The sequence below is a fragment of the Mizuhopecten yessoensis genome, unplaced genomic scaffold (genome assembly GCF_002113885.1).
Source record: "Mizuhopecten yessoensis strain PY_sf001 unplaced genomic scaffold, ASM211388v2 scaffold10811, whole genome shotgun sequence".
NCBI lineage: Eukaryota > Metazoa > Mollusca > Bivalvia > Pectinida > Pectinidae > Mizuhopecten > Mizuhopecten yessoensis.
Genome location: NW_018408733.1, coordinates 108,594 through 125,129, shown reverse-complemented (window position 1 = coordinate 125,129; position 16,536 = coordinate 108,594). Strand labels below are relative to the sequence as shown.

At 38.5% G+C, this 16,536-nt stretch overlaps 1 protein-coding gene across 3 annotated transcripts in view; it reads right to left on the bottom strand.

Moving 5' to 3' along the window:
* The window catches only part of LOC110462601 (uncharacterized threonine-rich GPI-anchored glycoprotein PJ4664.02-like), a 74,141-nt gene that overhangs the window by 8,133 nt on the left and 49,472 nt on the right, over nucleotides 1-16,536 (bottom strand). The window contains exons 3-9 of one of the 3 annotated variants that reach the window (XM_021516622.1): nucleotides 10,556-15,727; nucleotides 6,575-10,005; nucleotides 5,998-6,062; nucleotides 3,572-3,720; nucleotides 2,945-3,072; nucleotides 2,259-2,477; nucleotides 1,264-1,308 (exon numbers count right to left, since the gene is read on the bottom strand). In XM_021516622.1, coding sequence (XP_021372297.1) covers nucleotides 1,288-1,308; nucleotides 2,259-2,477; nucleotides 2,945-3,072; nucleotides 3,572-3,720; nucleotides 5,998-6,062; nucleotides 6,575-10,005; nucleotides 10,556-15,727 — 9,185 coding nt within the window. In that variant the 3' untranslated portion in view covers nucleotides 1,264-1,287. The remainder of the gene's footprint in view (nucleotides 1-1,263; nucleotides 1,309-2,258; nucleotides 2,478-2,944; nucleotides 3,073-3,571; nucleotides 3,721-5,997; nucleotides 6,063-6,574; nucleotides 10,006-10,555; nucleotides 15,728-16,536) is intronic. The other 2 variants (XM_021516621.1, XM_021516623.1) reach the window with 2 other exon arrangements.

Genomic DNA, 16,536 nt, shown 5'->3' with positions numbered 1-16,536 from the left:
AGATCAATTATAAAAAGTATGAAAGTAGTTGAGGTAGCTGCCGAAGAGAACACAGCTTTGTTGAAGTTTATGCTTCAGGTTGGATAGTAAAAAGATCATATGAGAATTAATTAGACCCAACCATGATTTATTTTACTTGAAACAGTTCGATGCCAACGAATCAATTTTAACAGACAATCATCAATTCGTATTTGCCTTTTGCCGAAAGTGACAAACCTGCATCTAAATGTAACGAGAAAAACAACTGACGGTTGTGTCTAAAATACTAGTATGTGTGTGCAAGAGAGATTGCACTTTTATGAAATATAATGATATATGCTCTACTTCAACGTACTATACATTATCTTATTTTCGTGAATATTTAAAATATCGCGGATCTGAATTCGTGAATAATAACAAATAATTTAATCTTGCTTGAAACAAGCATTTTCATTGGCTTAAAAGTTTATGTTATCAGCCCATAACGTAAAAAGTGACGTCGCCGTTTGTAACGTCGCTTTTTATTGGCTGATACAGCAGCGCAATAATTTCTAAGAGAAAAGAGTCCATCAATAAAGTTGGATTCCCACAGAGATTGTGTATAGTAGATTAAATTATAAGGATTAACTTGAATATAGTTTCATGTTATGGAGATATAACACAAAAAACCGGAGTGTTTATTTAGAGTACACTCCGTTTTTTTGTGTTATATCTCCATAACATGAACAATATATTCAAGTTAATCCTTATAATTTAATCTACTATATTAAACTTTTAAGCCAATGAAAATGCTTGTTATATACAATTTCTTTTAATGTGTCTAAATAAATAGTAATTTGCAGGATATTTTACTTCGCATTTAAGCCTCTATAATTTCTCGCCAACATAAACGATTTTCAGTATTAAGTTGTATAGTTATAAATATTTCTTACTAGTAATTTGAAATATATATTGTTAAATGTGCATGCCTTTGAATTGAAGTAGAGTGCATATTATCATTATTGCATACCGGTAAGTTGAAAAAGAATACATATTGTTATATTTGCAAATCACAAAGAAAGTATATGATTATATTTGAAAGAAGAGATATATTTATAATTGCATACCAGTTAGTTTGAGTAGAATGCATGTTACAATTTTGTATGAGTTAGTTGAAGAAAAATACATCTATTAGCGTATCAGTAAAAATGAAATGTCAGTTTTCACACCAGATGTATATTTCAACACAACATGTTAGTAGGGTTTCTTTGTTTTGTTATGATCAGTCTATGACGTCATACTTACACATTACATTGGGACATGTTGTTTTCATAGGGGTGTGGTTTTATTCTGACGAAACAAAACGAATTCCCATGCAATAAAACTAAATACATACAACATGTTTCCTCTCACTTTTATATTACAGTATAAGAGAATCTATCAATGGATGGATTTTTAGATTAAGTAGAATGTTTTATATTAATGTTTTTTAATGATTCAAATTATTAAATAATTTGTTATTTTGAAGATTTCTTTTTTGGAAAGTTTCTTATTAATATTTTTGTTTTCAGAAAAATGTGTGCAGGCATAAAACATTGGATCTACTTATGTTGAAATGTCGTTTACAAAATGAATTTTAATCACGGATAGTAAGTACACCAATGTTACCAATCATGCAAAGGGGGTAGGGAAATTTCCAAAATCCGGCTTATCTTATGAATGTAAAATTTCCTTACATTCGTGTCAAAAATGCATATTTTTCTTAACAGTTATACACATGATACAAGAGTCTTGGTAATTTAAAATCTTAAAGCAGTTTTCTTTGGAGCAAAATAAATTTCATAAATGCGGATGTTAGCTTGGGATAATGGTGGTTACTGAACCCCAGGGAACCTGTCATCCAAAGCATATTATATATCATGTTGGTAATCAAATTGGTAAAGTTACCTGGAAATGATATCTAAACATTATAACCTGTTGAATAAGTCGACATATTGATTTTAATAAATGACACAAGATGAGTTGTCATTGTCACTTTAATGATCTACTATTAAAAGGTCCCGAAAATTGAACTTCAAAACGTTTTTTCTGTACCTCCCCATTATTCAAATCCCTCCATTACGTTATTGTGCCAGTATGAAGCCAGCGATAAACAACAAACAAACAAACATATAAAGATCCATCACAGCTCTTAATTCACATTCGTCAATCGAACTAATGGGTTCATATTCGATTGTCAATTCAGATTTCCAATTATGATTTCAAGCTAATAAAACAATTAATCAAAGTTATCAACTTACCGGATCCGCCCCATTCGCATTTTGTACATCATTATTTGATAAATTGAAGAATTGTACAGGCTGCTTTCCTCCTTCTTCTGTTGTTATTTCTGTAGATTGAGCTAATTTATTATCGTATGCAAATTCATTGTCGGAACTTCCCGCCCAACTCCGACGGTAGTCGATGTCATCCGGATCCTCAGGGAGGCGATACTTCTGCTTGGTGTGTCGGCGGGAACACTGAAGAAGATAGTGCAAATGGAAAGAGATGTAAGTAAGAGATTATATGAAATTCATATTACTTTTATCAAAGACGTTTTCTTACAAAGTTGCGTTGTAGGATTTTCCATACTCCGATTCTATTATTGATATGTTTACACCTAATTTAATAGAAAGTAATGTCTTTACAACAAAACCCGGAACTGCATTTTCATTGTGCACAACTGTTCCTTTAATCGACGCTGTATCAACAAGTTTTTGATTTGTATTTAATTAACATTTACTATAAACATTGAGAACATTTCTTTTCTTCTGAGTATGAAAGCCTAGGAAATGTTTTTAATTAGGAGGTCATAAACATCATTCCGTCAAGAGAAACATTAACACACTTTCATAAATACAAACTCGATATCGGTAAGACGACCTTTTCAAAACTTTGTACATTTTTGTTTGATATACAATTTGATTTTCAAAGAAAGATAACTCACCAGTATGCAGATCATTGCTATCAGGAATATTAAAACTACTGATCCACACGCGATTACAGCAATGGCCCAGTTAGGGAAACCCTCCGTAACAATGGGGACGGTCGGGGTCGTCATAGGTGTTTTTATAACTGTAATAAATAATAAATAAAACAATCTGTCAGTTTTTTCTTTTCGCGTGAACTAACTTTCTTTTGCCATCACTTGATTTGCTATTGACAGACTGCTATTTCTATAATAATCTATATAACTTCTGGAAAAATATTCGTGAAAAATTCCAAAGCTCGTATGAAACTCCCTGCGATAAACTAAAAGTCAATAAATTGCAAAAATAATGTAATTTATAATATTGAGGAAAAATTGAAACTTTTCATAAAAAAAAAAAAAAAAAAAAGGTTTCAAATCTTGTTGCAACTGGAAATGTTCAATGCATTATCAAAAGGGTATTACTCAAGTTCAGATCCATGACAAAATATCTGGTTGTCTATTTTAAAATTGCAGGAAAATTCAAGAACATTCATCCTGCTCTGTATTCAAACAAAAGAACCAAGGACTCTAACGGAATTAGTTTGAACGTTTTCCTCAAAATCTATAAATCAAGATACGTAAAAATTGTAAAATTGTATGTACCATTATGAGATACGGATGTTTTATCTACAGTGAAATTTCCCAGCTTTCCTTCCGAGACAGCATTCTCCACAACGGTATTCATGTCGGCAGCGGTGACGGTAGTATCGCCTGACAACTGGACAGTGTAATCAACAACGACGCTTCCTTCACTATAACGAAATAAATATGAGACGAATAGGATTATGTATAAAATAATATATGAAAAAAATATTTAAAATATATAAAATAAAATGTGATAAAATTATTCAAAATATATAAAATAAAAAAATACCAAACATTTTTTAAGGAGATATTTTCTTATTTTGAATGTTATTTCGATTAATATATTTGAACCTTTAAATAAATGCTTTTAACACAGCATCAGTAATAATGAACATGGTTGAATTTATACCACATGTAACGTGTGAATATACTTAACAAATGTCAGGTGAATATATTTAAACTTGTATAAAAATCCTGTACTGTAAAATAACTTATTTCAGCGGACACAAATTTTAGCGTTTTTTCAAATTCTAACAGATTAGCGCATAAATAAATTGGCGTACTCACAGTTTGCACAATAGAAAATTACATACAGAAACTTCAAGCGACTCAATTATAATTTTTAGCAATATTTAAAGCACGAAGAGCGCTAAAATATGTACGTTTACTAACACTAGTAAAACAAATACCACAACGCACCTCTTTGATGGGACTTATATTCATGTGATAATTTGGATATAATATATATAAGAATTAATGATGAATTTTGAAAATAAAATCTTGATTATTAAATAACAGAATGTTTTGATGGTTCCACGATAATCAAGAGTTCTTCGTTCAAAACAGAACTGGATTGTGTGAGACTTGCCAATTTTGCATGAAATACAAAGTGCCACTAAGCAGTGACTGAAGGTGAGACAACAATATTTACTAGGCTTAAGGATGCACACCTCTGAGAAGTCAAAAATTTCCTGTATTAAACTTTTTTTCTTATATGGATTTTTGGAAAAAGGAGTTAATGGCATAGTAGAAAATGAAAGAAAACACTATATGTCGGTGTGTTCGTTTCTGTGCTATGATCGGTCAAAGATACCAATTTAACACAACATGTGATTTTAGGTGATTTTTTGGGTTTTGACCATTTGCGGAACAAATTCATACAATTTCTTCGAAGAATGTTATCAGATGTGTATGAATGTTTGTCGAACTGATAAAATATTATTTTCTTTTAGATTATGGAAGTAAAGTTTCTTAATCTTATTCTTTTAACTCAGAAAGACGATTTTAGTTACCCCTACCCCCTATTTTTTAATGATAAAATATTCATTTTTTTACAATTTTTTGCAGATTAAACGCTTGATATAAAAAGTTCTGGTATTAAACTTTTTTTGATATTTAATGAATTAAAAGAAAATGTGTTTCTCTTTCTAAAACATCCACAAAAAATGTGGGGGTCGGTGTTCTTCTTTTTTTATCCTATTATCATTTGTGTTATTTTTTTAACTTTTTTGGGGTCAAAAATCAAAAGTGCTTCAGTTACACTAAATATGTAAAAAAAATAATTATCAATAATGTATAATTTTCCAGTTTGCTGCATATTATTTTTTTTCATATTAAACATTATAAAGTTGTAGAGCAAAATTGAACCTACTATAATTACAACTTAAGTGATCAATCTAGTGTCAAAAAGGGTTGTTTTCTTGTCTTTTTTGAAGCCCAAGAAATACACATTAATACACATTTTCAAAATGGCCGCCGAATTGGCATTTTTTTTAAAGTCGTTTAAAAAAAAGTTCTACAAACAACAGACATCTAGTTTTTTGACATGTTTTTCAGATGCGTGTTTGCTAATAAATTTGTTCATAATTTGTTAAATATTACAAAAACCCGTTACACCAGATCAAAACGAGACTTGAACGTGATTGAAACCTCAGGAGAGTACATCCTTAACTGCATAGCTTTACTTAAGGATCTCTATCCCACCCATTGCACTCTTTTTCTTGCCTATACATAGAGTAACCTCCCCTTAACTTCCGTTTTGATATAAATGTAGCACAGTTGGGCCCCGATACTTCCACTGACCAGCAAAGGTAGCTCAATCTGTTAGAGCAATGGTACAAGGGTTCATATTCTGGTCTAGCCCTGCTGATTTTTTTTTTTAACTCGGAACACTGTTTGTTGATTTTTTTTTTATTTCATCTTTATTATTTCTCATAAAATTTTCACAGGTTATGTGATTTTCTTTTCAGAAATGATTTATCAAAGCTATACTAAAAGTCATGACGGCATAAACAGTTTCACATATTTAGTTACAGATTTAGCAGTTCACCCCTAAAAATTCATTATGAACTATTCCAACCTAAGAATTGGAGGAGTGCAAATGTGTCTGTAGGGGTGAATGAGTTAAAGGGTGTGTGTGTCACATTTTGAAAACCAAAACTTACGTAAATCGGTCAATAACTATCGCCATCAAACGATCCCCGTACTGAGCAAAATAAACTTGCTCCAACTGAAATGAACAATAGTCATTAGTACAAGGGAAAAGATATTTATGTTTCAGTTAAGGAATTGCATATAAAAATGCAATGGAAAACAAAAACATTAGACATATAACTAAAGGTAAGGACAATGTTAATTGAAAAGGTAGAAAAATATAATGTTAAAAGGGACACAACCCGAACTGAACTCACATATTTTCAGTATATTGAATAACATATTTCCTGTGTACCACCAATTAATATGATGGAATACACATATCTTTGTGACAGTATTTGCTATTCTGATCATCTAATTAATTTGTTTTCTAACAAGGGAGATAATTCATCTACTACAATATTATAACTAGAGGGATAAATCATTTCGGATTACCTTTGTAAACGAGTTTTGAAGACAAATCATAACCAATTATTAAATTTTCAGAGTCACCCGTTATTCGAATCAGAAGTTTATACAAATGTATAGAAATGTATCAAATTTACCACAAAACTTGCAACAACCGTCACTAGAATAAACGTAACTCACCTCGGGTTTGACCTGGTCACGTAAAATCTTATACTCATTGGATGTCTTCTCTGCAAGCTCTGGTACCCAGATCACCCCGTCAGTAATTCTTATCGTTGCTCTTGCCTCACTTGTCAATTCCGGTGCTGCGGTGGGTGCCTGTGTGGTGGGTGCTTGTGTTGTAGGCGCTTGAGTTGTTGGTGCTTGTGTGGTGGGTGCCTGTGTTGTAGGCGCTTGTGTGGTGGGTGCCTGTGTTGTTGGTTCCTGTGTGGTTGGTGCTTTTGTGGTGGGTGCCTTTGTTGTAGGCGCTTGAGTTGTTGGTGCTTGTGTTGTAGGCGATTGAGTTGTGGGTGCTTGTGTTGTAGGCGCTTGAGTTGTGGGTGCTTGTGTTGTAGGCGCTTGAGTTGTTGATGCTTGTGTGCTGAGTGCCTGTGTTGTAGGCGCTTGTGTGGTGGGTGCCTGTGTTGAAGGCGCCTGAGTTGTTGGTGCTTGTGTTATAGGCGCTTGTGTGGTGGGTGATTGAGTTGTGAGTGCTTGTGTTGTAGGCGCTTGAGTTGTTGGTGCTTGGGTGGTAGGTGCATGAGTTGTGGCCACTTCAGTGGTTGGTGCTTCAGTTGTAGGCGCTTGAGTTGTAGGTGCTTGTGTGGTAGGTGCTTGAGTTGTAGGCGCTTCAGTGGTGGGTGCTTGTGTTGTAGGCGCTTGAGTTGTTGGTGCTAGTGTGGTAGGTGTTGGTGTTGGTGTTGTTGGCGCTTGTGTTGTGGGTGCTTGAGTTGTCGGTATTATCGGCGATGTGATGTTCGATGTTGCAGTTGTCGAGGTAGAAGACGTGACATTTGGAGTTACAGTGCTGGACGTTTGAGGTGAAGGTGGAATCGGGGTTGTTAAAGGTGCTTCCGTTGAAGTCCTTGTTGTCGTTGCGGACGTGCTGCTGGGTTGTGGAACAGCAGTTGTTATTGCTATGGTTGTATTTGCCGGAGATGACGTAGTGACAACAGTTATGTTTGGTGCTCCGGTAGTAGCTGTTCCTTGAGTAGTGACTGCAGCTGTCGATGTACTATTTGTTAGTGGGTCGATCGTTGTCGACGTTTGTTGTATTGTTGGTACTGTTGAAGGAACGGAAGTGGAAGGTGCAGAGGTAGCATTGGCGTCATGTGACGTTGTCTGGGGCATCATTGTAGTTGGGCCAACAGTAGTTATATTTCCTCTTTCGGTTGTTATTACAACTGGCGTTGTCGACTTCACAGTTGTAGAAAAGGGCGGTTGTGATGTAGTGTTTTGTCGATCTGTAGTTGGGACTGTTATCACTGGACCGGAAGTTGTTGTTGTTGTTGAGAGCATAGTGGTACGGGCAGTGGTTGACACAACAGTAGATGGACCCTCTGTGGCATTTGAGGGCATGGCCGTCGATGTGACGTTCGCAACAGGTTGTGACGTAGTGGACGCTTTCATTGTCGTTGATGCAGTTGTCACTGTATCGTTAGACGTTGGTGTCGTAGTAATTGGCATGGACGTTGTGATTTTTGTTGTTGAAACACCTGGGACGATAGTTGACGACATCGGTCCTGTTGTTGTCGTTGTACCATTTGTTAAGGGCATCATCGTTGTCGATGTGTGCGGTATTGTGGGTACTGTTGTAGAACCGGAAGTTGCAGGTGCAGATGTAGCATTGGCGTCATGTGACGTTGTCTGGGGCATCATTGTAGTCGGGCCAACAGTAGTTATATTTCCACTTTCAGTTGTTATTACAACTGGCGTTGTCGACTTTGCAACTGTCGCGTTGTCCGTAGAGACATTGTTCACTGCTGTGGAAGTAGGCGGGTGTGAAGTAGTGTTCTGTTGATCGGTTGGTGGGACGGTTACTACTGGACCGGAAGTGGTGGAAAGCATTGGTGTAATTGATGTGGTGGATGCCACCGTCGAATGACCTATCGTGGCATTTGAAGGCATGGCTGTCGACGTGACGTTAGCAGCAGATGCAGTTGTCATTGTTCCGTTGACGTTCGGCGTCGTAGTATTAAGGTTAGGTGTTGGCGTCGTAGTTGTTGAACCACCAGTGACGACAATCGTGGATGTCGTATTTGCAGATGTTGATGGTATTGGTCCTCCTGGTGTCGTTGGCATTGGTGTTGTCGTGGAAGGTGCCTCGGGGGTTGCAGACGCCATTGTCACAGAACTCGATACGGTTGGCATAATAGCAGAGGTTGATGCATCTACGACACTTGCAGAGGGGGCTTCTGTAACAGGTGACGAGGTTATGATAGGTGTCACTGATGATGTAGGCGTAGCAATCGTTGATGTCACAACCGCTGAAGCCGTCATTTGCACAGATGATGGCACGAGTACCGTTGTCGACATTGACATAACGAAAGATGAAGGTGCTGACGTAACTGATGACGACATGGGTGCAGTCATTGAGCTTGACACAACCGAAGAGGAAGGTGCTGCCGCAGCTGATGATGACATAAGTGCTGACATTGAGCTAGACATAATCGAAGATGATGGCGCTGGCGTTACTGATGACGAGATTGGCGCAGACATCGAGCTTGACACAACCGAAGATGATGGCGCTGGCGCAGCTGATGACGACATAGGTGCTGACATTGAGCTTGACACCATCGAAGATGATGGCGCTGGCGCAGCTGATGACGACATAGGTGATGACATTGAGCTTGACAAAACCGAAGATGATGGTGCTGGCGCAGCTAATGACGACATGAGTGCTGACATTGAGCTTGATACCATCGAAGATGATGGCGCTGGCGCAGCTGATGACGACATGGGTGCTGACATTGAGCTTGACACCATCAAAGATGATGGCGCTGGCGCAGCTGATGACGACATAGGTGATGACATTGAGCTTGACAAAACCGAAGATGATGGTGCTGGCGCAGCTAATGACGACATTGGTGCTGACATTGAGCTTGACACAACCGAAGATGATGGTGCTGGCGCAGCTGATGACGACATTGGTGCTGACATCGAGCTTGACATAACCGAAGATGATGGTGCTGGCTTAACTGACACTGATGACGTCATTGCGGTAGAGGGTGAACTCACTAATAAATGTGTCGACATACCAGCTGAAGATGGTAATGGTGTTGTGTAAACTGTGGAGCTAGACGACTGCGGTAGTTCAGTGGTCATACTATACACTGAAGCTGACAACGATCCCGATTGTACATGTGACGTCATCATGTCATTTGAGGATTGAACCATTCCAGAGCTGGTCGCCATCGTTGCTACATGTGATGATGAAACGGAAGACCTAACATCAGATGTGAGGCTTGACGAAGCTGGAACTTCAGAAGTATACATCGAACCTGACGACGTGACTTTCGAGGTTTGCATATCTGCACTGGATGAAGCTATCGATGGACTTTGTGTATATGACGTCATAGTTACGTCACTTGATGACGTAGGCGTCGTTTGCGTTGAACCTTCCATTTTCGTACCTGCAAGTGAAATGTTGAAGTATAGAAAGAAATAATTTTGGAAACTATTAAATATCGTGCGTAACAGCTACATGTTTAAAGGATATTATATAAACATGTCATTATAACGGAATTACTAAGACTTCACAATATGAACATGTTCGCGTAATTTACGAGGGTCTATCGTGACTTTAGATAAAATATTTCTCATAGGGAAGATATTGTTGTTCCTTTCGCTTAAGATGTAGGAGCTTTTTGTGAAAATAAGTGTTCGCGCAAAGGAAATGTAAATGACATAATGCATCAAGCGATAACTTATAGTTATTAACTACGATATCATATAAATATAGAATTTAAATATTTTAAACTCATTTAAATGTCCTGACTCAGACCTCGTTATACTGCCAATATTTGTGTCAATATAAAATTGACGTTATAAAGAGGTCGGTGGTAATTAGTGGGAGTAATATAAATCGAAAGTTCTTTCCTTTTAGGGAGTGAAGTTATGGACAATATTGACAATCATCGTAAAATAATAGGATATTGTAATAGATGTAGTACTAATACTTACTGGAATACGTGCCAAGACTACTTGCTATAGAAATGCTATGGAAGGTCGAAGGAGCAGAGGAAAGGTGTGAGATCTCTGGTGATGAGACAGAATGTTGCGATACAGTGACAGACATGCTGTACAGAGGCGATACGTCAGAGGAAGAAACACTATGTTCACTCATACCGGACCAAACAGAAGAGGAAGGCACCACGCTTGTTGCGGAAACATCCAATGAGAAATCATCAATGTTTATTGTACTGCTAGTAATATCACGTGGTATAGATGACGCACTGCTAGCAATATCACGTGGTAAAGATGACGTAATACTATTAATATCACGTGATATGGAAGACGTCATCATACTGTCACTTGAAGTGATTATTGAGGAGTCATCCGACCTCATAACAGATGTCGCCTCGTTCAGAACTGTAGAAGTTATTGAAATGTCTTCACCTACACGTCCTACCGACGATTCTATGCTAAGGATGCTAGAAGACTCGGCTTTCGGAACTACCTTTATAGATAGTGTACTTAGCCCTGAAGCCAGTGTGATTTCACTTGATGCCACAGCTTCAGATCCTTCATGAGAAGAGAATAAACTACTGGAAACTTCATATATTGACAAGAATTGACTTGAAGACACCACCGAATGCAATGCCGTTGTACTAGAAAAGTCTTCGCGTGAAGCAATTTCATTACTATTTGAAGCAATTTCAGATGCAACAATGGTACTAGAAGCAGCCATAGTTGAACTTACACCTAAATTAGATATGGTACGAGTTGGATATATGCTAAGTTTAACTGACTCAGATGAAGTGCTATCAGCCGTCATGCTAATGTGCATTTTATCTGACTTTGACTCAACAGTGTTGGTACCTGATGCGATGCCTGAATTTTCACTAGAAGAGCGTGTCTCTTGTAAAGATGAGACTAGAGTGCTTGATGTAGAGATGATACTACTTGACATATCTTCTGAATGCGTGCCCGTGATAGGTGTTTGGACAGCGTCCGTAAATGATGTGGTTTCAGTTGGATACATGCTACTAACAGGGAAAGTAGAATCAATCATTACACTAGCAGTCTGGGGTTCTGAATGTGTACGTGTAGGTTGAGTGTGAGGAGCAAGAGCAGGTGTGGCCTGGACAGTATTGTCTTGAGATAGGCTGGTTTGTTGTAGTATATTTGTGGATTCTGACAGACTAGAATGCCGTGAAGCACTTTGCTCTAGTAACGTGTCTGTCTTTGTAATCGTCGTACCAGGAATATTTAAGGTCGAAGTATGCATTGATTGAGGTGTTGACATAGTTGACTGTTTGCTTTTCAGTGACGAAGTAGAATCAAAAGAAGTGGGCAGATGGGAAGAATCTGACTGTGTGTCGGTATAACTTGTGTGTAACAGTGATTCCGTCACCATTGTTGACTGATCAGCTATTTTCTTTTCTTCTGTAACTACTTCAAGTTCCGTCACAATAGGTAACGAAATGATAAGACTAGCCCTGGCATACACACTAGAGGAAGATGCGGACAAAGTTGGCAATAAATTATTCGTTTCAAAAGTTGATGCGTGCAATAACGGATCAGTTATGATGCTAGAAGAAGTTATCAAACTAGATGTATCGACAACTAGTGAGGAAGTCGCCGAAGACAAAAGAATTTCACTTATAAAAGTCTCATCCACCTTGGTGCTGAGAGTCACAACATTGTGATTAGTAGTAAGAATAGCTGTTGGAACAATAGACGAACCTTGATGTACAACACTTGAAATAATGGAAGAACTTTTGACCACATCACTAGAAATAACGGTTCCTTGTATAACTTCACTAGAAATTACAGAAGATTCTTCCAGAACATCACTAGAATCAACGACGTCACTTGAAGATAAGACGGATGTTGATTCAGGCGAAGTGACTACTTGATCTAAACTAGAAGACGATGTTGATATAATAGAACTATATATAGGGTGAGAAATATTTGAAGAAGGCATTGTTTTAATAACGGAATGAGAATTACTTGAAGAGGATGTTGGCATCACGGAAGTAGATAGGTATAAGGATGATGTTGATAAAACTGAGGAAATATCGGTAGATAACGTGGACATAACGGAAGAAGATAGAGTGTCTGATGCTGTTGCCACAACAGAAGATATAATGGATAGAGGTGTTGACACAACAGAAACAGATGAACTTAATGGAGGTGCTGACACAACAGACAAAGATAGACTGGACGGTGCTGTTGACACTTCAGCAGCCGAAAGACTGGGGAGGGCTGTTTGCCTAGGAGATACACTGGAGGGTGATGTTGAAACTTCAGTGGAAAACAGACTGGAAAATGGTGTTGACACAACAGATGGGGATGAACTGGAGAGGGATGTTGACACAACAGACAAGGTACTGGAGAGCGATGTTGACACAACAGACGAGGATGGACTGGAAAGGGATGTTGATACAACAGACGATAAAGGACTGGAGAGGGATGTTGACATAACAGACGAGGATGGACTGGAAAGGGATGTTGATACAACAGACGATGAAGGACTGGAGAGGGATGTTGACATAACAGACGAGGATGGACTGAAGAGCGATGTTGACACAACAGACGAGGATAGACTAGAGAGGGATGTTGACACAACAGACGAGGATGGACTGGAGAGGGATGTTGACATAACAGACGAGGATGGACTGGGGAGGGATGTTGACACAACAGACGAGGATAGACTAAGGAGGGATGTTGACACAACAGACAAAGATAAACTTGAGAGGGATGTTGACATAACAGACGAGGAAGGACTGGAGAGGGATGTTGACACAACAGACGAGGATGAACTGGAAAGGGATGCTGATACAACAGACGATGAAGGACTGGAGAAGGATGTTGACATAACAGACGAGGAAGGACTGTGGAGGGATGTTGACACAATAGACAAGGATGGACTAAAGAGCGATGTTGACACAACAGACGAGGATAGACTAGAGAGGGATGTTGACACAACAGACAAAGATGGACTGGAGAGGGATGTTGACATAACAGACGAGGATGGACTGGGGAGGGATGTTGACACAACAGACGAGGATGGACTGGAAAGGGATGTTGATACAACAGACGATGAAGGACTGGAGGAGGATGTTGACATAACAGACGAGGAATGACTGGGGAGGGATGTTGACACAACAGACAAGGATGGACTAAAGAGCGATGTTGACACAACAGACGAGGATAGACTAGAGAGGGATGTTGACACAATAGACAAAGATGGACTTGAGAGGGATGTTGACATAACAGACGAGGATTGACTGAAGAGGGATGTTGACACAACAGACGAGGATAGACTAGAGAGGGATGTTGACACAACAGACAAAGATGGACTGGAGAAGGATGTTGACACAACAGATGAGGATGGACTGGAGAGGGATGTTGACACAACAGACGAGGATGGACTAGAGAGGGATGCTGACACAACAGATGATGATGGACTTGAGAATGATGTTGACATAACAGATGAAGATAGACTTGAGCGGAGTGTTGACACAATAGACGAAGATGGATTGGAGGTTGAGGTTGACATAACTGGCTCAGACAGACTGGAGAGGAGTGTCGACACAAAAGAAGCTGTTATACTGGATGGTAATGTTGACACAATAGTAGACGATGATGTTGATAACATGGGAGTTGAAAAACTAGAAGATTGCGTTGGTGATATTGATGGAGAACTGTTAGAAACTGATGCAGACATACTTGACGGAGAGAAGTACGAGGATGACGTGGACATTTCTGAAGTAGAAAAGATGGATGAAGATGCTGACATAATGGAAGAAATGTCGGAAAATGATGTTGAGATACCTACAAGAGACGTATCGGTCGATAAAGCTGAACTTGCTTCTGAAAAACTCCTGGAATATATTGAGGATGGAGCGGAATGGGAACTTAAAGTAGCTACTGTTTCAGAAGTTGCTAAAGGAACTATACCAGAGCTCGAAATAATATCTACCATCGAATGTGATGCTGCCATTTCGGAACTTAAACTAGAAGCTAAATCCATGATTTCAGTACCAAATATAGTGGAACTTGATGAAATAACTTGAGCAGATACTGTATCGGATCTTGAAGTAGATACAGGAGTTGTGTGGGATATGTAAGCTGAACTAGGTTCTATCTCACTACTTTGGTGCATAATGGAGTGTACACTAGACGTAGAATACAGGCTAATGGTTGGAGATAATGGCATTGAGCTTGCACTTCTAGACAAGGTCTGTTCACTCCATAAATCTGTGTGTATTCTTGATGTTGTCATTTGTGTGCTGAAAGTATTTGGCTGACTATGTAACGAGGAAGACGATTCAGAGCCCAGGTACACATGCGTGTTGATTGTGTCAGGGGAAGACGACACAACATTTACTTGTGTAGAAGTCAACAATAAACTTGTTTCAGTGGCTGTCGACTCCACGCTTGTTTGACTGGAAATTGACGCCACGCTTGTTTGAGTGGAAATTGACGCCACGCTTGCATGAGTAGAAGACATCACTACACTAGTTTCAGTGGCAGACGACACCACGCTTGAGTGAGTGGCAGACGACACTACGCTTGAGTGAGTGGCAGACGACACCACGCTTGAGTGAGTGGTAGACGACACTGCACTTGCCTGTAAGGCAGTCGGCACTTCGCTTGCTTGAAAATCTGAATATGTACTTTGTGTTTCTGGTTGCATAGTTGTAATTCCAGACATTGAATTCGGTTCTGGTATAGAAGATGTCATGCTCGGATTTTGTTCAGAAACAGAAGCTGTGGCAACAAATTGAGAAGTAACATATGAGCTGGACATTGAAATCAGTGAATCAGACGAAACCGAATGATCTGTCATTACACTTCTAAAAGAGTCGGATGCCTTAGAGCTCGATATATGTTCGCTTAATACAAAAGGTTTAACAGAATCTGAAGAAGTACTATCCTGCACCGAACTGGACATAACTTGATTTGTCATTTGAGTTGACATAGACAGTATGGTTTCTAATTCGGCAGTACCACCTGAAGTTCTTTCAGTAGAAGTTGAAGAAGGAAGGAGAGGAAATAACTCCGTGGAAATTGTAAAAAAGGAAGATAACTCCGTGGAAATTGTGAAAAGGGTAGATAACTCCGTGGAAGGTGTAAAAAGGGTAGATAACTCCAGTGATGTAAAGTCAGGCAGTTGAGAAGAAGCTATAGGTGAAATTCAGACAGAAAGAACGAATAAGTGAAATTAAAAGATTAATGTTAATGTGAAAATATGTAAGCTAACCTTTGACCCATTGATTTGACTTTACTATGGGTAACGTTTAAGGATCCCTGAACCACTGCCAGCAACTGTTAAAACTACTTTTCCGGAATGGCTATAGCGATAGTAAAACATTTCGCAAAAGAAAATTATATCTAGGGACTTTTATCAAAAATCATATAACAATAAAGATGAAATGAGTGTAAAAATGAGGTGGGGCTTGACCGGGATTCAAACCCTTTGCTCATATACCTTTATACTATCGCTCTAACCGAATGACTTCCTAGCCAGGTGCCGAAATGTGCAACAGTTTTATCTAAATCGAAATTAAGGGGAGAGCACCGTATTTATAGAAAACCCATAGTGCAGTGGAACAGGCATCCTTAAGAAGATTATATTACATATTTTTTTACAGAAATCTAAGCAATCGTTGCCTCCATACCTACAGAGGTCATCTTTATCCAAATATATCAACTTCATTGTTGTTTTTTAACAATGTGTGAATGGGCGCCTTGTAAACACCAGGGCCAGTATTCATGAAACAGTTCCCATGCTCAAGCAGACAATTTTATTGTAACTCACTAAAATCATGTCAACGATCAAAAGGTCAAATGTAATCATTGAAAAAATTACTTGTCTGTACGTCTCTCATTTGTTTTTTATTAATTTATAACCAGAACAAGAAATTAGGCTTCCGCACAAAAATCCATGCTTGAGCACGAGAACGGTTTCATGAATTCCTTGTCTTATTCTG